A 22045-nucleotide genomic window follows, 5' to 3' on the forward strand; every position below is an offset into this window, starting at 1 on the left:
GCGCCTAGAGCCCATGCTTCACAACAAGAGAAGATACAGCAGTGAGATGCCCACGCACTGCAACAAAGTAGCCCCCACTCACCACAACTAGAGAAAGCCCACACGCAGCAACGAAGATCCAATGCAGCCAAAAATAAACAAACAAATTTATTTTAAAAAAAGAAAACTCCAGGCCAGATGGCTTCATTGATAAACTCCCCCCAAACATTTAAAGAAGAATACCAGTTATATAGACTTCTCAAAAAAAATGGAAGAGAGGGAAACACTTTCCAACTTTTATGATATGGAAATCAGACTTTACAAGAAAACAAAACAACAAACCAATACCAATATGCAAGGCTTACAAGGAAACCAGAGTACCTCTGGAGGCCTGTTACCTGCAGGCCTCCATGGGAGGGGGAAAGGGAGGAAAGAGGTACAGAAAATGCTGAGAGAAACTTTTAGTCAGAAGCATCTCCTTTTAGCTCTTCTGTGCAACTACTGTGTAAGAAGATTAGAGAATATCAGAAGTGGAAAAGTGAGGTGATTCAAAGGTAGATGGTCCTATGATTGTGAAATAATACATGAATGAGAACTTGAGGCCACAGGCTTCCCTGGCCCGTATGCCTTGGATGCTCATTTAAGAGCTATATATTTTCCCACTACCTATATAGACCAGGCCTGTCTGGGTTTATGCTTATTTGATGCTTGTCAAGCCTGTTAGCCACAAAAATGATCAGCATTCCCACAGAACAATGGGAGAAGCAGCAATATGGAAGATAAATCTAAGGAGGCAGAAGAAAGAACCAACAATTTTATAAGTTCTTTCTCAATTTAGTTAGTGAGAAATACCCCAAAAAAAAGACAAAGAGGGCTTCCCTGGCGGCGCAGTGGTTGAGAGTTCGCCTGCCGATGCAGGGGACACAGGTTCGTGCCCCGGTCCGGGAAGACCCCACATGCCACGGAGCGGCTGGGCCCGTGAGCCACGGCCACTGAGCCTGCGTGTCCGGAGCCTGTGGTCCGCAACGGGAGAGGCCACAACAGTGAGAGGCCCACGTACCACCCCCCCAAAAAAGACAAAGAAATGTAGATAAGCAGCAGCTTCAAATACTTCATTCACTCTTGCTTCAATTTCCAAGGAAGGCCATATGAATTATCAACTGTCAGAAACATGCTGTTGGCAGGGTTTTTCTATTTTCTTTTGACCAGCATCAGATGAATTGAAAAACTGAAGTGTTTTAAGCAGCTACCATGCACTAAGACTTGAGCACATCCATGAGCAAGATGATTGGGGGGTGGGGGGCATGGGGGTAGAGAATCAGGTTCTTTCCCAAAACAGTTAGATTTTTTTCCTGATAAAAGCATGTGAGGCTGGGCTCTCTGCTCAGATGGAGAGAGGTCCCCTTTCTGATGAACAGTGCGATACTGCAGACACAAAACAGAAGGCAATGCAGGGAAAGAGCTGACCTACTTTCTTTCCTACTCATAAATCACCAAAAAATGTGGGTGCTTTTTTCTCCCCCAAGCAAAAAAATAAATCCACTCTCAGGTTACTTTGCCTGAACTCAACTTTAACACCGCAAATATCAGAGTTAAGTTGCTTAACTACTAAAATGTTAGTACTTTAGAACAGAATTTCCCATTTCCAAAAATTAATTTGCTATTGGGTGAACTGAAAGATGGAGAAGAAAACTCCTCTACAGGTTCCATCTGTCACCTCTCCTCTCCAGAAAGGAACAATAAGGTCTAGGAACCAACTCCAGACTGTAGGTGGAGCCACAGAAAAGCAGCCCCCGGCAGAGGGGCCAGGGCTGCCTGAATGCAGCAGTGTGGGTGTGAGACCTGAAAAACAAACCGGAAAAACCCAATACTGTGGATGGATGCTGACAGTAGCCTCAAATAAAGAAACATACACTTTAATATAATAACTTTTTGTCTACATGCTACAGCATATTTAGCCTAGTCAAGTTGATTAACGTGCCTAGGGTTTGTTTATCAAACAAGCCAGTGACCCTGGAAGGAAACACCTCAGGACTAGGACCCCCCGATGCCTGACATCACTGCCCACATCAGGCTGAAGAATAAGGAGAGTGCTCCACTCCTCCTGAGAGGGACAGCCATCAGCTACCTTAAAGAAGAGGTCCTTTGAGCATGAAACACATGGCCAGGGTAGGTAAGATGCAGCTCCCAGAAATCTGGTTTACGCTCCTCAAAGAATTTCAAAACTTTAAATTAGTTACCAATCCTTTAAAATTGAGACTTGTCAAAAAAATCTGAATTGCTGACTTCTCTTTAAAAATAATGAAAGAATCTAGCAATAATGGGTTGGAGTGGAGTCACAGTTACCTCATTTAGAAATGGCACATGCTACATAGTTTGTCATTACCATGCCTGCAAATGTCTACTGTATTTGCCATCACTGAACCTGCCCAGCCCTGTCTGTGAGCAAGGGTAGGAAGGGGCCTAGGAGAGAATCTGAAGGAATAATCACACCTAGAGAAACACCTTTTTATCTAGGACATATACCCAATTCCAAGCGTGGTCTGGACACTGTCTTGAGGTCTGTTCTAGCAGGAGAAATGAACCTACAAAGGAGAGGGAAAAAAGGTGCTTTCTGAGGGCAACCTAAAACCTGGGCAACATGTCCCAGCCAAACATGACTTATGCACACCATCACTCTCATTAAGATCTACTAGACTCTCCATGTGATTTTTTTTTCTAGGCTTTAAGATCATTTATATAAATACTCTTAGTAGGTGTGATCAGCGTATGTTACCATCTGTTTCAGCCAATATGTGAAAGCATTGTCGCTTTTCAAGCATTTCAAAATCAAATGGAGAACCAAAGGCATTAAAAATAAAGTGCTGGCACACCCTCGGGCTGACCGTAGTGGACATTGTGAGGGCAGCCCATGCGCAGCCTGTGCGCCCCGCACCACCTCCTGTGAAAGCTTGAGTCAACTGTGTAGCTTTCTTCCTTTGTCTCATAACCATGTCCACCAATGAGGATGCTAGTTCACCAGCTGCCCGCCTTAACAGATTAAAGAACAAGGGGAAAGACAGTACAGAAATGAGGCAGCGCTGAACAGAAGTTAATGTGGAGCTCAGGAAAGCTAAGAAGGATGACCAGACGCTGAAAAGGAGAAATGTCAGCTCCTTTCCAGATGCTGCTGCTTCTCCACTGCAGGAAAACCGCAAAAACCGGGGCACTGTAAATTGGTCTGTTGATGATATTGTCAAAGGCATAAATAGCAACAACTTGGAAAGCCAGCTCCAAGCTACTCAAGCTGCTAGGAAACTGCTTTCTAGGGTAAAATAGCCCCCCACAGACAGCATAATCCGGGCTGGTTTGATTCCAAAATTTGTGTCCTTCTTGAGCAGAACGGATTGTAGTCCCATTCAGTTTGAATCTGCTTGGGCCCTCACTAACAATGCTTCTGGGACATCAGAACAGACCAAGGCTGTGGTAGATGGAGGTGCTATCCCAGCATTCATTTCTCTGTTGGCATCTCCCCACGCTCACATCAGTGAACAAGCTGTATGGGCTCTAGGAAACACTGCAGGTGATAGCTCGGTTTTCCGAGACTTGGTTATCAAGTATGGTCCAGTTGACCTGCTGTTGGCACTTTTGGCGGTTCCTGATGTGTCATCTTTAGCACGTGGTTACTTACATAATTTTACCTGGACACTTTCAAACCTTTGTCGCAACAAGAATCGTGCAACCCCCCTTAGACTCTGTTGAGCAAATTCTTCCTACTTTAGTTCATCTCCTGCATCACGATGACCCAGAAGTTTTAGCTGATACCTGCTGGGCTATTTCCTGCCTTACCAATGGTCCACATGAACGGATTGAAATGGTTGTGAAAACTGGGGTTGTACCCCAACTTGTGAAGCTTTTAGGAGCTACTGAATTGCCAGTTGTGACTCTTGCACAAAGAGCCATAGGGAATATTGTCATTGGAACAGATGAACAGACTCAGGTTGTAATAGATGCAGGAGCACTTGCCATCTTTCCCAGCCTGCTAACAAACTCCAAAACTAACATTCAGAAGGAAGCTACATGGACAATATCAAACATCACGGCTGGCCGCCAGGACCAGATACAACAAGCTGTAAATCACGGATTAGTCCCGTTCCTTGTTGGCGTTCTCTCTAAGGCCGACTTTAGGACACAAAAGGAAGCTGTATGGGCTGTAACCAACTATACACGTGGCGGAACAGTTGAGCAGATGGTATACCTTGTTCACTGTGGCATAACAGAGCCGTTGATGAACCTCCTAACTGCGAAAGACACCAAAATTCCTCTGGTTATTCTGGATGCCATCTCAAATATCTTTCACGCTGCTGAGAAACTAGGGGAAACTGAGAAACTTAGTATGATGACTGGAGAATGTGGAGGTTTGGACAAAATTGAAGCTCTACAAAACCATGAAAATGAGTCTGTGTACAAAGCTTCATTAAACTTGATTGAGATTGAGATCCTCCTCTTTCTCTGTGGAGGAAGAGGAAGATCAAAATGTTGTGCCAGAAACTACCTCTGAAGGGTTTACATTCCAAGTTCAGGATGGCACTGCTGGGACCTTCAGCTTTTAGATTGTACACCTGAGGCATTAAGTTGTTTGTTGTGTACTATGTTTGGTAGAAGTTTGTCTTACTGTTTCTCTACTAAGAACTCTTTTTACATGTGGTTTGTTATTGTAGCACTTTTTACAAAGAAACTATTCTTGAACAGTTCCAAACTGTACATACTATATGAAGCTTCTCCTCTCAGTGGGTTTCTTATTTCTATGTGGAATTTCATATCTTGCAGTGTCCTGTAAATAAAGATTAAATTCCACCCTTTTCTTAAAAAATAAAAAAATAAATAAAATGCTGATAGGGTAAAATGGCAAGCTTGAGAAAAGAATGCCAAATCTTTAAAATCTACTCTCAATTTATTTCATACAACTTGGTCATCCATGAACTTTCTGTAGGTGATTAAATTCATTGTGCTTATTATCTGTACAGCTATTGACCAGTAGCAGACTTCATGACTGGATTAAAGATGGGGAAATGTTGATTAGATAATGTGGATCCACACCTGGCTCATCACACTCATACTCAGATGAAGCAGCTCTCACTGGCATACTAACCCACATGGTTGAGAATGAGAATAAATGCCCTAGCTAACCTGTGTACCAGTTAGGATCCCAGGTTAATAACCAGGCTTTACTTATTTTGGTCACCTACCTTGAGTGTCAGGAATTATACATATGAAAGAACCAAAGTATTAGTCACGGTATATTTTAAAGTTGGTTGCAGACATAACATAGAAATTTCATTCCTGTTACCTCTATTCTATTACTCCAGTTCCCTTGCTTTATTCCCCTTTATTTGTGGTCAATGCAATCTGAGAGGACATTTAGAAAGAGTTTAATGTAAATCTTCAGAGTATGCCCATGACCATTCTCTACCTGGGAAATTGAAGAGGCAACCTCTTCCACCAAAACAGCACTGACACTGCTTAGAAATCCCTGTGAGGGGCAAGGAGTGTCAGGCACACAAAAAGGATCAGTTCCCCTCACAGGAGGCAGGCAACTCACCTAACATTAAACAAAGCAACCATTCTTCTGTGTGCTTCAGAGTCTTTCTAGAGCCCCAGATGCTTAACCTAGCCTGATCACCAGTCTTCCAATATGCCATTATAAACGGAGAAAAGTTCTTAAGCTTTTACTTCAGTAGCTGGCTGAATTACATTATTAATATCTGTATCATAAGGCTACTTCAAGACATAGCTAAGTAAGGCTTCTAGCTCTTGAATCTCATTCCCTCTAACAAGATCCAAATACTGGGCATCACAATGGAGTGTGGGTGGGTAACAGTTATTCTTTCAGGCTTGTGCGTAACCATCCCAATTCCAGGACTACCACATGTTGCAGATGGCCCTCCCTTAGGGAGGGTGTAGAATGGCCACTGCCTACTCTCCATTTGCCAGCAATGGAGGACACTATACATTTTTTTTTTTTTTGGCTTCATTTTTTGGCTTCACTGCTGCATGGGGTTTTCTCTCGTTGCGGTGAGCGGGGGCTACTCTTCCTTGCGGTGCACGGGCTTCTCATTGTGGTGGCTTCTCTTGTTGTGGAGCACTGGTTCTAGGAGCACAGACTTCAGTAGTTGTGGCATGCAGACTCAGCAGTTGTGGCTCGCGGGCTCTAGAGCACAGGCTCAGCAGCTCCGCAGCATGTGGGATCTTCCTGGACCAGGGATCGAACCCATGTCCCCTGCACTGGCAGGCAGATTCTTAACCACTGTGCCACCAGGGAAGTCCCGACACTATACATTTTTAATGAAGGGCAAGGAGACAGTAACACATGATGCCTTAAGGGAATATCGCTTAAAGTCAAACAAATTTCTCAAGCTATATAGACTGTGGATCAGCATTCTGTCCTCAAGACTTCTATCTAAAATCCTAAAAATGAAACTAACAAAATAAACCTCATCCCCACTCTAATAACCCAAATCCAATTTGGTGAAACCTTAAACATTGCTGGTTGTACTTTACCTGAGGACAGAGGGCTTCTAGCTGGCTTGCAGACATTCGAACAAGCTTTACACCTTCTTCATTGTTTGAGATGGAACAGGCCAAGTTGGCAACCTAGAAGAAAAGATGAAAAAGACCTTTGAAGATTTTTCTCTTTTAACTTTAAAGGAAAACAAATGTACACCTACCCCATCCCTGACCTTTACAGAACAAATGACAAAAGCACCAAAAGTGTTTTACTTCTCACAGATTGATTACCTGCTTATGAGGACAAATTTTTTTAGCTCTGTGCTAAGGAAATTAAACTCATAACACAGGTCACATTGTAAGCTGGTGGCAGAACACTGAAAGATCCTAGGGCTTGTAACTCACCAGCTTTACATGGGCTCTAACCTGCCTGAACAGTAAGTTGAGAAAAAGGGTCTCCTGGTGTGAGACGTGAGAAAAACCAAGAAACCAAAGGCACCAAAGAATCATTGATACCCTCAAATAAAAATGTACTCTGCAGCTGTTCTTAAAGGAAGGAAATCGAAATTCTAAGCTGCTGTTCTCATTTGACAGGTGAATGGATGCTTACTTTAAGCCAAGATGAGTTTTATTTGAACGCAAGGCTATTTTTCAAATTAAAAAAATAGCATTAACACATCAAGATGGACCCAAGTCCACCCTCATCAGAAATGGAAGAAGAAACAGAGATGATATCCCATAGTTAAGAGCAAAACTGTCTTTTAACTGGTTTCTCAAAAGCACTGACAGCTGGACTGTTTCCTGAATGATGCTATTTCATTTGAACTAAAATCTTTACCTTGCCATCCAACTGCCTCAATGACACTACTCATGTAGCCAGAAACAATCTTTCCAAGTTGTATCATACTTCTGCTGAAGCTCTGGCTGTGCTGAGAATGTTGTTCTGTAGCGGCTGCTAGGGCTGTGATCACTTACCACTGTTTCTAAATAAACAGGCTTGCCAATTCCATTAGCAATACCAAGGACCAACTGAATACACAGTGCTGAGACATATCTTACCCCAGTTGCAAACTGAGTTATGAATGATAGAGGCGTAGGCAGTTGAATAACAGAGGCACTTTCTGAGAATTTAAAATGCCAGAGTAAACAAGGGCAATGGCAATAACCTTTGATTTTCACTCCTCCACCCAAGTTAAGCAGATAAAGGCACAAGAAAAATTATATACCATTACTGTTGTTCGCAGTGTTACAGTTAGGGATTATCAGCTTTCTGTAAGACTGCGAACTATCACAATCCTGCAATGCCTAATCACAAGAAGAAACAAAAGAACATAGAACTTAAACATAAAACTGTGCGGAAAAAGAAAATTAAGTCAGATCTTTAATGGGTAAGGGCCTTCAAAATCACACAAAAGAAGTAAGATTTATACTCCCTGAAGGTTACAATTCCACTTTCCAGTGTCAACTGGACCTGAGCAAAGAGGCACTTCTATTCATGATGACAGTCTATAGAGATAATTGTTGATTTCTATTTGTTTCCTTTAAAAGTGCTACAAAATATGACCTAAGCTAAATTCTGTAGAAGATAAAACTGTTACAAACATTATCCCTCAAATGTACATTTTATGATGCTCTACTGAAGGAGAAAGCTTAAATTAGATGTGTTTATGAAGCCACAGCTTCTATTGCTTCACTGCCTTAACAAGGCATTTTGAAACCAAATATAAAATTTGAGGCTGATGACTGAATTAGCAATTTGGGACAACAAAGATCCCTAGTCCCACCCCATGCCCACCATTTTCGGAGGCCAGTCAAATGTTAGATTCAGGAAGGTCTGTCACTGTTTCTGCCTTCCACTCTCTAGCCACTACTAGTATAATTTTATATTCTCCCAATTTTATGAATCTGTAAAACTCAGAAAAAAATAATTAAATTAAGAAGCAAAGGATTACAATAAGTATTATCTACTACAGATCAGACACATGAGATGGTGTGTGGCTAAAGGCTGAAATGGCTGACTTTTGTAAACCATCTTTCCTGTTTCCTGATACAAATCCTAACAAGACTTGGGAAGACTTATTCTTTATTTTAAAAACATTACTTTAATGTTCTACAAGAGTACACTGCCTGTTTCAGGAGGCCACCCCGTCTGCCCTGGGAGGAGGAAGTGGGCACCTGTCACTGACAGTCTTCTCCAGATGAATGAGCTTCAATTCACCCTCCAGGGAAAGCGCCACTCACTCCTAACAATGACAAATGTGCAAATGCAACATCTCGACCACAGCTCTCTGAGAAGCTAACCTCATATACTAGTGCCAGGCTTGACTGCCATGAAAGCTGGGAATGAGGGAAGGGGCTTCCTAAATACCTCTTTGTGGGGCTCTAGAAATCTGGGATAGCAGCTCAGTAGACTGAAGAAGTTTCTGAAGTTTGAATTAAAAATACTCAGAGCAGCTAACTTCCAGAGAACCTAGCAGAGCGGAGACTTTGGAGAGTGATGAGTAACATCTCTAATTTGCTCTCGGAATAAATTTTTATATCTTTGCTACCACAGTAATTTGTGTATTAACAATTTAAACATCTTAGATTCCTGCTAATCTAAGAGGTCGGCTAAGACTGACGCTATGACTACCAGCTTTGGAATCATGAGGCCTCTTTTGCACCACTTCTGCCTATCCCATTTAAGTTTGGACCCTGTAGAAGAACACAACATTTCAGAAACCTTTCAACTCCCTGATTGAAAAAAACCAAAGAACAGCCCTGGGCTTTAGCTGGTTTTAGGAGTAGCCCAGTAATAATCTGTGCTGTGCAGGAAAAAATTGTCACAGCCAGGCTGTGTCAAATCAACAAATATGACATCTGTACATGACAGGAAAGACAACTTTTCAGACATGTAGGAAAGCTCTAGAATTTCTTTACTTAAATAAAATGTATGAAACAAGGTTACAAGGGGGAAAAAATATACCATTATGACAAATTTTCCTCTGTTATACATGTGTTGATGACTTTAAATAAATTTAAAATTTGTTTAAGTCAAACATAAGTTGTTTCCCACTGCCCCTTACCCTGGAACCTTTGCAGGAAGACAAGAAGAGATTTGTTTTTGTTCTTGGTAATAAATTAATGACCTACTCTCACAGTAGCCTATACCTGTTGTGGAGGTGCAACAAGTGACAAGAATTGTGGAACAGGGAGCTTTTAAGTCTTAAGTAGTGACACCACGACCTGAGTAGCATGCCGTAAAGTTGAAGCTCAAACTCTACATCACTTGCCATGTGATCTTGGGTCAAGCTACCACCTGAGTTTTCTTCTTCAAAATGGTTAAGCTCTCTGTACTCTCAAAAAATCCAAAGTAATAATAAATCAACTTTTCCAAACTTGTCATATATGAAGAGAGAAGTCCCAACTGCACATCATATAAATTTCAGAACCACTGAAGATATTTCTAACAATTACTTCCAAACCCACAGAAGAAATGATGATGAAACAGAGGTCAAGCTTCCAACTTTCCAATTTCCAGGGACGGGTGTTGGCTATCTTATTAGGAGGAACAAGATAGCTAACCAAAAAGTGAAGCACACATGGGTGACAGAAAACTTCCAAACTGGACTGTGATGATGACTGCATAGTTCTGTAAACTTAGTAAAAACCATTGAATTGTACACTTAAAATGGGTGAGTTTTATGGTATATAAATTATACCTCAATCATGCTGTTAAAAAAAAATGTAGGGTAAGCAGGTGAGTAATTAAGGGAAATCAGCAGAGGCTAGAAATGAGAAAACAGAAATTCAGAGAGGTAAGCAAGCACTGAAAACTGTTTATGAAGGGAGTATGTGTGCCATTCTGTGGTCAGAACTTGGGTTTTTAATGGGTCTCATAAGGTAGATGCCTTAGATGAGAGACTCTGCACAGAGCTGGGACAGCCAAAAGGCAACATCCTAAGTGAAAGAGTGAATTAAGAGAAAAGTCAACATGAAGAGCAAAATAGTAGGATACTTGCCAGTATAAGCCCTAATCACTCCCTCAAGGAGGAGAAAAAAAAAAGGTCTCTCCTGTAAATTCTAACCAAAGGCTGGCCCTCCTCAGGGGTTTAGGTATAGAAATTATATTATTTATCTGGCCCCCCAAAACTTTTAGGTTTAGGAGGTCATGTATTAGTAGTATCCGTAAGCAACTGGCAGAAGTAAATATAAATGGAAATTTTCTCTGATGGAAAGTAATCTAAACCCAGGCCTCAAAGAATTCCCAAATACGAAATACCAGGAATGTGAACCCACAATAAAAAATACAGGAAGTACACAAGGAAATAAGGCATCTTGAGCAAAAGAACTGTGTAATAAGATCCATGACTTGCAGATACTTAAACGATCAAAAGTGGAGTATTAAGAAATATGTTTTTTTTACATTAACAGAGATAACACAAAGGATACAAAGTATAGAAAAGGAAAAACACACTCAGAAATAACTAGGCAGATTTGAGAAGGATCAAAATAGAACTTTAAGAGAAAAGTAATAATGTCTACCATTTCTAGATATTTAAAATAATATCGACTAGACACTGCTGAAAAGAGAATTACTAACCTGGAAAGTCAAACTGAAGAAATTATTCAGGAAAACCAAGACATTTTCATGACATGAAACCATAAAAGGAATTAAGAGACATGAAAGATAAATTGAGGTCTATTATTCAACTATGAGGATTTCAGAAGGGAAGACAGGGAGAATGCAAAAGAGGCAATACTGCAAGAGGTAACAGCTGAAATTTTTCAGCATGGATGAAACAATTTTCAGATCTGGGAAGATAAATTCTAAGCAGAGTAAATAAAAGGAAATCTACACCCTGACACACTGAAGTGAAGCTTTAGAACAAAAGTGATTTTAAAAACAGCCAGAAAGTAAATACAAATTATCTACAAAGAAAGCTCAGTGAGATTGACTGCTGATTTCTCAACAGCAACAATGGAAGCCAGAGATAGGGTAATAATATTTTCAAATCCCTGAAGGGAGGCAGTGGGGGGAATCATCCCAGGACTATACATCCAATAAAATTATTTTTTCAAGAATTAAGCCAAAATAAAGACACTAAGACAAAACAAAAACAAAACCAATCTCAGAGCATTTACTCCAGACAGATCTTTCCTGCCCCAACTAAAGGTGTTTAATAAAGATGCTTTAGGAAAAAAGGAAGCAATCCCAGAAGGAAGGTTTAATATGCAAGAAGAAATGGGAAGCAATGAAAATATGGTATCAGATAAATTTTATGCAAAAGTTGAAATAAGTGAATAAAGCAATACCAACAGTGTCTAACTCATGGGGCTAAAAATTAAGAGAACCAAACTACTGGACAACAATAACATCTAAGTTAGAGAATAACTAAAGTCAAAGCATTCTAAGATTCTCATACTGTTTCAGAAGGAGGAAAAGATACTACTTACCCTCAACCTCTGAATTTAAACATGCATGCTTAAAATATCCAGAGTTGCTAGTAATAAAATGGAGTGTATGATTTCCAAATGAGAAGGGCGGGGGGGAATAGAAGGAAGTGGGAGGACTCAATCAATCCAAAAGAGGGAAGGAGAGTTAGAAACAGAGGAGGAGGGATGGAAGCAGGGTTAAGAAGGGGAAAGAGAGAACAAAAATGCAATGGTAAGAATGAATCCACATGTCATAATGATAATAAATGTGTGTGTACAAAACTCCCTAATTAACAGGAAAAAAACCCCTGCTAACCTGAATAACAGTAACTAAACATATGCTCTTTACAGGACACGTTTAAAACACAAAGAAACTGGAAGGTTGAATATTATTTTAAAAAAGAAAGAAAGCTACACTGGGATGATCAGGAGGAAGCACTGGACTCACAGACTCACAGCCCTCAGTTCTCCTAATATTGTTACTGGGAGACGGAAGGCCACATGCTGGGTTAGCTCCTCATCACAGCTCTTTGGAACTCAATTCAGTGTCAACTGAATATTATGACCTTGCCATTTTAGAGGGAATTTACAAAAAAAAAAAATCATGTGGACTCTGTCACTACATTTATTACTAAAATGTTGAGGACCCTATGTATTAAATCATTCACTGCCCCTTATGTAAAAGTCCCAAGTAAGGATTTTTTTTTTTAACATTTTACGATAGGCTCATTTCCCATGAAAAAATGGGCATACTTCTTCCATTCTAAAGACAAGAATACAGAACTGATTGTGTGTCTTCCTTTCCTCCATGCTACCAGGAAGTGCAGTAACACAACCAAACTCAAGCATGGCAATTATAGCTCGTAATTGTGTATTATTTCTCTCCTACGTCCTGATTTTCTACATCTACCTTAATTTCTCTTACATGTTTTTGTTCAAAATAAGCCATGCCAAATCTAATTTTAGGGATATAAGTATCTCTAGTAACAGGATTAGAAATTGTGAATTTACTAAAACATCATAAACTATTTTAAACAGCTTGGCTATGTGATATTTTTAAAAAGGCTTTCATGTGTAGATAACCACCCAGGTGATATTGTCATCATTTCCATTTACATGTTATTATACAGATCACTTAAAAAGTTCCCTATTTCTGTCTAATCTCCTGAATAATCTGTCAATAAGGCTAGGAAGGGTGCCTGTCTAAACACTAGTCCATCAGGTCTACTGGTGAGGCAATAGGAGGGCCTACACTCTTTTCTGAAGCAGGGCCAGAGTTGGGCAGAGTGCTTCCTTAATTGTTCCTGCCAACACTCCAAGAGAAAAGAATCTCAATGCTCCTTGAGAACAAGATACATCCATTTGCCTTCACCTGACCATCCCAAAATTTGACTAGGTGGTTCAGTTCAGCCAAAAAAGCTTGGTGTTAAGGTGTTAAAATAGTACAGGCAAGACACTTTGGTCTTACACAACCCCATGCATGTGAAATTACACACCCTTGAAAATGTGAGAAAACCAAGCTCAATATGCTCAGGAAATTCTTGATTCTGAGGTCAGCATTCTTCCCTAAGAATACCCAACTGCTTTCATGCAAACATCCTACTGTCCTGGAAAACTGAAGCTTCATTTGATTGGCCATTTGCAAGAATTTCAGCCTATAGTATTGTACAGAGGTACTGAGAAAATATCCAAGATGTCACAGGCAGATGGTATAAGGTCAGTGTTTAATTCAAATGCCCCTTACAGAGGTTTCTGCAAGGTCACTTTACTGCGTATTATAAGCACAACACAGAATAAAAGTTATAATGAAGATCATTCAATTTGCAGTTAAAATACACATTTCAAGCCAATAAAGCCACAACCTATAAAGTCCTGGATAATGGGAAATACTTGGTCCTGGGGTGGTGGTGGTGGGGGACATAGCAAGTAATGATAATCCAGCTCAAAATCATACCAGTTACATTTACTTTTTGGTTCTTAATTCACAAGGCAATGAACAAAACACTATCTTATTGTACAGTGTCTCGGGCTGAGGGGAAAGGGATACTAAATGATAGACAGTTTTTACAGGCAAGATTTCATGAATTGTATTTTTCCTATTTTACTCTCAATTCATGAAATTGAAAAGGAACCAGAAGACAGCAAAATTAAAAAGGGAAAACTGATTGCTCTTTAGCTATTAAGCTGCTCACAGCAAAGGAGGTAGGCAAAGAATGAAGCAATTAAAAAGGACACGTGGGTGTTGCATTATTGACAAAAAGGTTAATATTTCTGACAGAAAATAAATTTTTCACCTCAATACACTAAACTGACAAGCAATATAAAGAAATCATTAACAGAAGAAAACGGTGAACAGAAGGGTCACCAGCTCATCAACACTGACCCTCAGCTCCTGCTCCCCTACTCACTGGCCTTGAGACGCACAACCTCTATGTACCCTTCACATAAGAAAAGGGGATTCAATACCATGTGGGGAGGTAATAGATCCCACTGACAACTGTAGTGTGAGGCAGTCAGAGGTCCTAGTCAGACCCTGAGAAAATAAGAGCAGCCACACAGCAAACACTCTGTTATTTGCTTTCCCAAGTAAAATCACAGTCATTTAATAAGGATCCAATAGGCAGCAGGCACCACACAGCCTTCCAAACACTATGCCCACACAGAGGGGCTGGAGAAATCCACTTCTGCTCATAAAACCTCACCAGTCAGTATGTGGTTTTTATGCTTCAAGCTAATCTTGTATTTCCATAATGTGGTATACAGAGAAGGTACCATAATATTCCCATTTCTCTGTGGATGCTATCCCTAATACTACTCAGAAACTATTAGTACATTTGAAGCAACTTTACATGACAACCCAAATTATAGCATAACGTTTTTACACTATTTTATTTGGCCGGGGTGGGCAGGGACAGAGATCAAGACAAAAGTTAAGGAGTTTGTAACTGGCTGAACAGCTAACTATACACAAAGAATCGTACAATCAACACAATGATTTCTAGTGGCAAGCTGAAAGAAAGTTTCTATCCCATGGGTTGTCTTAGACAGTACTTTATAAACATACTGGATAAAAGGAGAAAAGATATGCTTATTTTTTTAAAAAGAAAGAAATGATACAAGTTTGGAAGGGGTTGTCAATAATATGAAGAGCAATGCCAGCAATAGTCCTGACAGGACAGAACACTAGACTGAATCTAAGAAGTTTATACTGCATGAGTGTCAAAACAGAGAGAGTCAAACAACCAACTGCACCCACACAGACCAGGATGGAGAAGATGGAGTTGAGCAGCAGCACCTCTGGAAGCAAAATCCTGGAGCTGACTGTGAGGTCACTGCCCAAAAGCCAGTGGAAGCTTTGGCTGCTCTACGTCCATCCGCCCGCTCTTGCAGCAGGTGTTCAATAAGGACTGGCACTTAAGTGGCAAGCATTCAGAGAAGAGGCAGAATGAAGAGAGCCTCTCAAAGGCCTGAGGAAATCACTTAGACTAGTGCTGTCCAACAGGAATACAATGTGAGCCACATTAAGAGGTGAGATTAGAAAAAATAATATTTAATCTCAAGATAATATATTTCAACATGTAATCAATAAAAAAGATAATGAAATCTTTTACATTCTTTTTCCATGCCACATCTTTGAAATCAGGTGTCTATTTTCACTTATAGCTCCTCTCAATTCATTTGTGTGCAGCAGTAAAAAGATGGACAGGGAGTGTTCCAGAGAAGGAGACTGTGGCCCCCCATTCCTAACAACCAGAGAAATCCACCAGTGGAAGGTGCCGCCTCTGGAAGGAGGGAGTTTCCCACTACAGAATGAGTCTAAGAAAGGGTAAGTGTCAATACACGGATATTAAACAGAAGGGGATTTATACACCAGAGGGAGAATCAATGATTCTATGAGAAAGAACCATTCACTTAGGAGAGAAGAGATGGACTCAATCAGAAAACTGGGCTCCTAACGGGCGAACCTCCAGGGAAAAGTAAAACCAAACAATGCAAGGAACACCAGATAAAACAAGTGGTAAATCGCTGGGTAAATGGCCACAAACAGGATCTACATAAAGCTGCAAGAAACAAACCTGCCCTGTCTTACCTCTTCCATGTCGTATTTATGGCTGGGTAGCAAGCTATCCAAAAACCATGCACTCCACATTCCTTCAAGATGGGGAGGTGTTGTATAATAAAAAAATGTCTGGTCTTTGCACTGGATTCCTGGGAGGAAACTTCTAAATCCTTGAGAGATTTCAGGAGTGACAGGAGTGTCTTTCTTATTCATCATTTATGCTAACGAGGTAACTCCAGCTGAGCCCCTATATATGTTAGACTAATGAGATGACTGAGGATGGGTAGGCCACCATGCCAACCATGTGATTAGAGGATGGGGGCTTTCAGGAAAAACCAAGGTCCACGGAAGGAAGGGATTCTATCAATCATACCTACATAATGAAATCTCAGTAAAAACTCTGGTTGCTGAAACTCAGTGGAGCTTCCTGGCTGAACCATCAATGTGCCAGGAGGTGACATACCCTGATCCACGGGGAGAGGACAGGAAACTCTGTCTTTGAGACCTTCCCGCACTTTACCGTATGTGTCTCTTCATTTGGATGGACCTAATTTGTATCCTTTACAATAAAATGCAGTCATAAGGATAGCACTCTCCTGAACTCTATGAGTTGTCCTGTCAAATTAATGAACCTGAAGTGGGCCATGGAAACCCGCCAAATTTGTAGCTAGTTGATCAGAAGAGCAGGTGGACTGGAGACCCTCAAACTTGCAGCTGGCATTTGAAATGAGGGCAGTCTTGTGAAGAAGGGATGAGAGGTCATGGGAACCCTTGAATTTATAGACAGTTGGGTCAGAAGTACAGGTGGGCTGGGGACTCCCCTAACTTGCAGTTGGCATCTATAGTGAGGACGATCTTACTGGGAATTATGCCCTTTACCTGTGGAGTCTGTGCTAATTGCAGGTGGTTAGTGATAGAATTGTATTTCAATATTTTAGGAGGACAAACATATCTGGCAGAATTCTCAGTGGCTGCAGAATCTGAGTCCTTCCTTTCCTGCCAGAGGCCTATCACCACCAGCCCTTCCCAACTTTCACATAGCACCCTTACTCCCCCTAAACCCCAGGAAAAATGGCAAATGGCCCCTAAAACCGAAGTTGGCCTACAGACATTTACTCCACTTAAGAGGGGGAACTAATAAAAAGAAAGGAAGATGTCAGGAGATTAAGAAAATAATCACAATAAAGTATTTTACCTTTGCTGTAAACAAGTCTCTCACTAATTCAGTGTTTCATTATAATACAAAAGTACTAGTGTGGGGAGGAGAAGGCTTGTCATTGAAGAATGAAGTTCTGCCTTGAATCAGGAATTTGAGGCTTCTATAACAAACACTTTAAAAATTCATTTCCTTTCCATGCACACATGCAGTTATATACCCTAGGACCTCTATTACCATAAATGTAATTTAAATGTTTGCAGAATGATACTACAAGGCCTTTGGTTATGCATCAAGCAATGAAAAGCCATGTGTCATTTAATACACATATATTATGTGTGTGTGGGACGATGTGGGTGGAGGGCATGGAGAGGGGAGAGAGGGAAGAAAGGAGTCAGAAGTCAGTTGTGACAGGGAATATCAAAATTAAACATTAAGGGGCCCTTGGTTAGTTCAGAATGAAATAAGAAGTATAAGCATGGACAAAGTTCCTGGAGCAGGTCTCCGAACCCACCAGGTCCATCTAGTGCTTCTTACTGGCCATAAGGCTGTCCACTACGTCAGTAAGCTTGAGTGACACAGCCCTCATTGTGGGAGGAATGCAAGTTACTTAACCTCTCTAAGCCTGTTTCCTTACCTGAGAATGTGGAAAGTACACTGTATTTGCATATACATGGTACACAGCAGGTGCTCAACAAGTGTCAGTTTTGTTGGATGGAGAGGCTGAGGACTGTACAGCAGGTCCTTATAAAGGGCCCTCCAGCTGTAGAACAGAAAAAGGCTGCCCTATGAGGTTCAGCCTGCCATACTCTTTCAGATGCCCTTTCCAATGCCTTTGCCATTACTGCTACCTGTTACCCAAGGCCATGGGCTGGCAGTGTCCTTGCTTCCTGCCTCACAGGCACACTTTCTAAGATGTAGGCTACTTACAGGAGGTTGGCTTCCTGAAGACAATCTTTGTACATTTGAAGGTTACACCTCATGCAGTCATATGACTACTGTGAAAAGATTATGCTTAATGGAGACACAAAACGCAAGTCTTCTAACCAAGTGCCAGAACAAGTAACTTGAATAGCAGACTGACCTACGTATTTTGCACATAATTAATTCAGGTGAGAATAACGATTAATGTTCAAAGAAAACTAGATTTAAAATTAGTAACACATTTAATGTGATAACTGATGTTTTCCTTAGAATATTTTTATGGTACTAACCTGGCCTAATGTCACTATAAATCCAAACGTACAAGAAACACATTTTACATAAAAGGCCCATTTTCTATTCTTACATAATGACCAACTTACCAAATGGTCTACAGAATATCTCTTCCAAATATTAGATGTTTTACATTAGGGTTACAAAATTAAATAAGTTGGGTATATGCTTACAGTGTGTCAAATTTTTGAAATAAAGTAATAATGAAATCAATTAAACAGTAACATAATTTCAGTAATCAAAAGGTAGGAGGCAAGCCTAACTTATCTGGAAATTAAATAGCAGCTCACTCTTTCTTCTTATAGCCAAAAAAACCAACCACTAACATACAGGTATCTACTGTCGAAACATATCTAATTAGCAGCACATTAGGGCTCTGTTTCTTCAATTTTTTTTTTTTTTTTTTGGCTGTGCCATGTGACCTGGCTTGTGGGACCTTAGTTCCCCAACCAGGGATTGAACTCACGCCCTCGGCAGTGAAAGTGCAGAGTCTTAACCACTGGACCACCTGGGAATTCCCAATTTCTACAATTTTAAAACAAGATGATGGAGCTGAGTCTGTGTCTCAGGCAAAGGGTTAAGCACTTGACATACAGCATCTCTTTGAGATCTCAAAATAATCCCTAGATAGGTATCATTAGTATCTTCATTTTATAGTAAGAAATGGGAATTCAGAGGGGTTCAGTAATTTGCCAGGATGCAAGTCCAGGCAGTATGACTCCTGAGCTCCACCTTCTAGCCACTACTTTCTACAGTGTCTTCTGAGTTTAAGCATGTCATGATCTATTTTATTTGCATTAACACCAAGAGGAGATGTTAAGTTTCCCAGATAAAGACTACCTATATCTAATTATGTATGTAATTAATGTAAACTGACCAAAATGGTAGTTTTGGATAGACGTTAATAATGACAGACTTTCATCTTACACATATTGTACATTAGATGAGCCCCTAAATTTTTCTGCTGATTAAATACTGTGGTTAAAAATCACCACAGTCCATCAAGTTACACATAATTAATAAAACTGCTAATACACTTACCTCAATTAATTTGTTGGCATGTTCACGGAAAACTTGGGCATATTCTTTAACTTCTTTCTCATTTCCATTCTTTGCAGCTTCAATCAATACTAAAAGTGGAACGTTGGTTTCCAGAAATGAATCTGAAACATGGTCCATGACAGCTTTGCGGAGCTAATAATTAAATTGTAAAAATTTGATTTTATTTCTACCAAGAAGCTAGATTGCTTTTTTTTCTCTTGCACTTTTAAATCTAATGGAAGCTCATGACAGTTTGGCTGCACTTATATGAGGATCCCTCATGTAAGCCATGCAGTTATATAATCTGCAACACAGGAAACACAATTGTGGAGATAACAGCTTATACTACAGTTATAGCATTTCAGCAACAGAATCTCAGTTTTCAAAATAAAATCCTTTTTTTCTTGGGAATTACAAAACGAAAGCTTGTATCTTAAAGGAATAATAAAAAACTGAACAGAAAACAGCTCTAGATTGAATTGGCACATAGGCTTGAAATATATATATAATTAGCCTAATTGGCTAAATAAAACTGAGAAGGGAGAAAAAAAGCACTTTCTGGTTTATCTGAACAGGGTGAGCACTCTATGAACCTTAAAATTGAAAGGTTATCTTTATAACCATTTGTGATACTACTTTACCAAAAGGAAGACGTATAGATACATTCCATCTTTAATTCTGCTTTATATCAGACATGAACAATAAAATGTTTCTCCACTAAGTCAGGAGATTGTTTGTATTACTATTACAACTTCTTTTTAAGTCTTAATACATTGTTTTACAAATTCAATCCAACTTTTTCTTAAAGACTAAAACTCAATTTAATTCCAAAATGTTAATGGGATTATTTAACATTAAATGAAGAGAAAGACCCTCTGTACTTACTAACTCAGAAAACTGATGGCCCCAAATACCTCTATATCCACCATATTTATACTAGAAACACATTTCCATCAAGGATCAAAATCAGAATGGGGCAAGTCAAATAAATAACTTCAATTCCTGTCTCTATTGTTTGTAAGTTAACATCACAAGATCCTGCAGGGTATTTTCACAGATCCCCAAGTCATTTTAAATTGATTTTCTTACCTGAACATCCTTTTCACACTAGAGCTAATTTATTCAGTCCATTCCAGTGGGACTGTATTATTCCAGGTCCCCAAGAGATTTTATTAGCCATTTAGAAGCTTATTAGCAAAAAACAAATAGAGATAGTCAGTTTTCTGTGAAAATTCATCCGTTAACTCAAGAAAGACTATGTGCCCAGTATTTGTTGGGATTTTAACCAAAACAACTAAAGTGAGAACTTGGGAAAGCAATCAACACTTCTTCCAGCTTACCTGCCTACGCAAGTCCCTGGTCTTCTTGGTCATTTTATCTATTGCAGAATTGAGTGCATCACTTCTTTCTTTACGTCCAGCCTGGAAAACAAGGAAAGAGATGCACATTGCAGTAATTTACAAGGAAATATAATGATAGTCCATAACTAAGTTCAGATCAACATGGAAAAATCAATTTTTTAGCCCCAAGTTGGGACATACAGGTGGTTGGGGAGAGCACCATGTGGCTTTGTTCATAAAAAGCTAATTTTACAACTCTTAGGGGCTCCATATTATTTCAGGATGGAAATTGAGGGGGTTCTGCCAAAATAAGAGAAGCCAAGAGGTGAGACTTTTGCTTAAAGTTCTGCTTGAAAAATTAAATTTATATTTTAATTCAAGGTTCAGCATGCAACTGTTGGTGGGAATGTAAACTGATACAGCCACTATGGAGAACAGTATGGAGGTTCCTTAAAAAACTAAAAATAGAACTACCATATGACCCAGCAATCCCACTACTGGGTATGTACCCTTAGAAAACCATAATTCAAAAAGAGTCATGTACCACAATCTTCATTGCAGCTCCGTTTACAATAGCCAGGACATGGAAGCAACCTAAGTGTCCATCAACAGATGAATGGATAAAGAAGATGTGGCACATATATACAATGGAATATTACTCAGCCATAAAAAGAAACGAAATTGAGTTATTTGTAGTGAGGTGGATGGACCTAGAGTCTTGTCATACAGAGTGAAGTAAATCAGAAAGAGAAAAACAAATACTGTATGCTAACACATATATATGGAATCTAAAGGAAAAAAAAATGGTGATGAAGAACCTACGGGCAGGACAGGAATAAAGTAGCAGATGTAGAGAATGGACTTGAGGATATGGGGAGGGGGAAGGGTAAGCTGTGACAAAGTGAGAGAGTGGCATGGACATATATACACTACCAAATGTAAAACAGATAGCTAGTGGGAAGCAGCCACATAGCACAGGGAGACCAGCTCGGTGACTTTGTGACCACCTAGAGGGGTGGGAGGGAGACGCAAGAGGGAGGAGATACAGGGATATATGTATATGTATAACTGATTCACTTTGTTATAAAGCAGAAACTAACACACCATTGTAAAGCAATTATACTCCAATAAATATGTTAAAAAAAAAAAAGGTTCAGCATACAACAATTTCATTAACGAACCAGCTCTCCAAGAACTGCAAGCAAAACAGGTTATACCTGATTTTGAAGAACTCTGAGATACGAAGAAGGTCAAAATGTGAAAGATGGCACCTGGCACTAAAACAATGTGAAACAACAAGTCTTAAAACTAAGATGTACCATGATGGATAGGAGTTAATAACATATTTTTATA

General features: G+C 39.9%; 1 protein-coding gene and 1 pseudogene across 1 annotated transcript in view; one reads left to right on the top strand and one right to left on the bottom strand.

The window, feature by feature from the left end:
- The window catches only part of CTNNA1 (catenin alpha 1), a 178262-nt gene that overhangs the window by 25886 nt on the left and 130331 nt on the right, over positions 1–22045 (bottom strand). The window contains exons 8-10 of the mRNA XM_060008762.1: positions 20693–20773; positions 19353–19505; positions 6520–6612 (exon numbers count right to left, since the gene is read on the bottom strand). Of these exons, the coding sequence (XP_059864745.1) occupies positions 6520–6612; positions 19353–19505; positions 20693–20773 (327 nt within the window). The remainder of the gene's footprint in view (positions 1–6519; positions 6613–19352; positions 19506–20692; positions 20774–22045) is intronic.
- LOC132423249 (importin subunit alpha-1 pseudogene) lies at positions 2350–5510 on the top strand (annotated as a pseudogene).

The sequence above is a fragment of the Delphinus delphis genome, chromosome 3 (genome assembly GCF_949987515.2).
Source record: "Delphinus delphis chromosome 3, mDelDel1.2, whole genome shotgun sequence".
In the NCBI taxonomy this organism is placed as follows: Eukaryota; Metazoa; Chordata; class Mammalia; order Artiodactyla; family Delphinidae; genus Delphinus; species Delphinus delphis.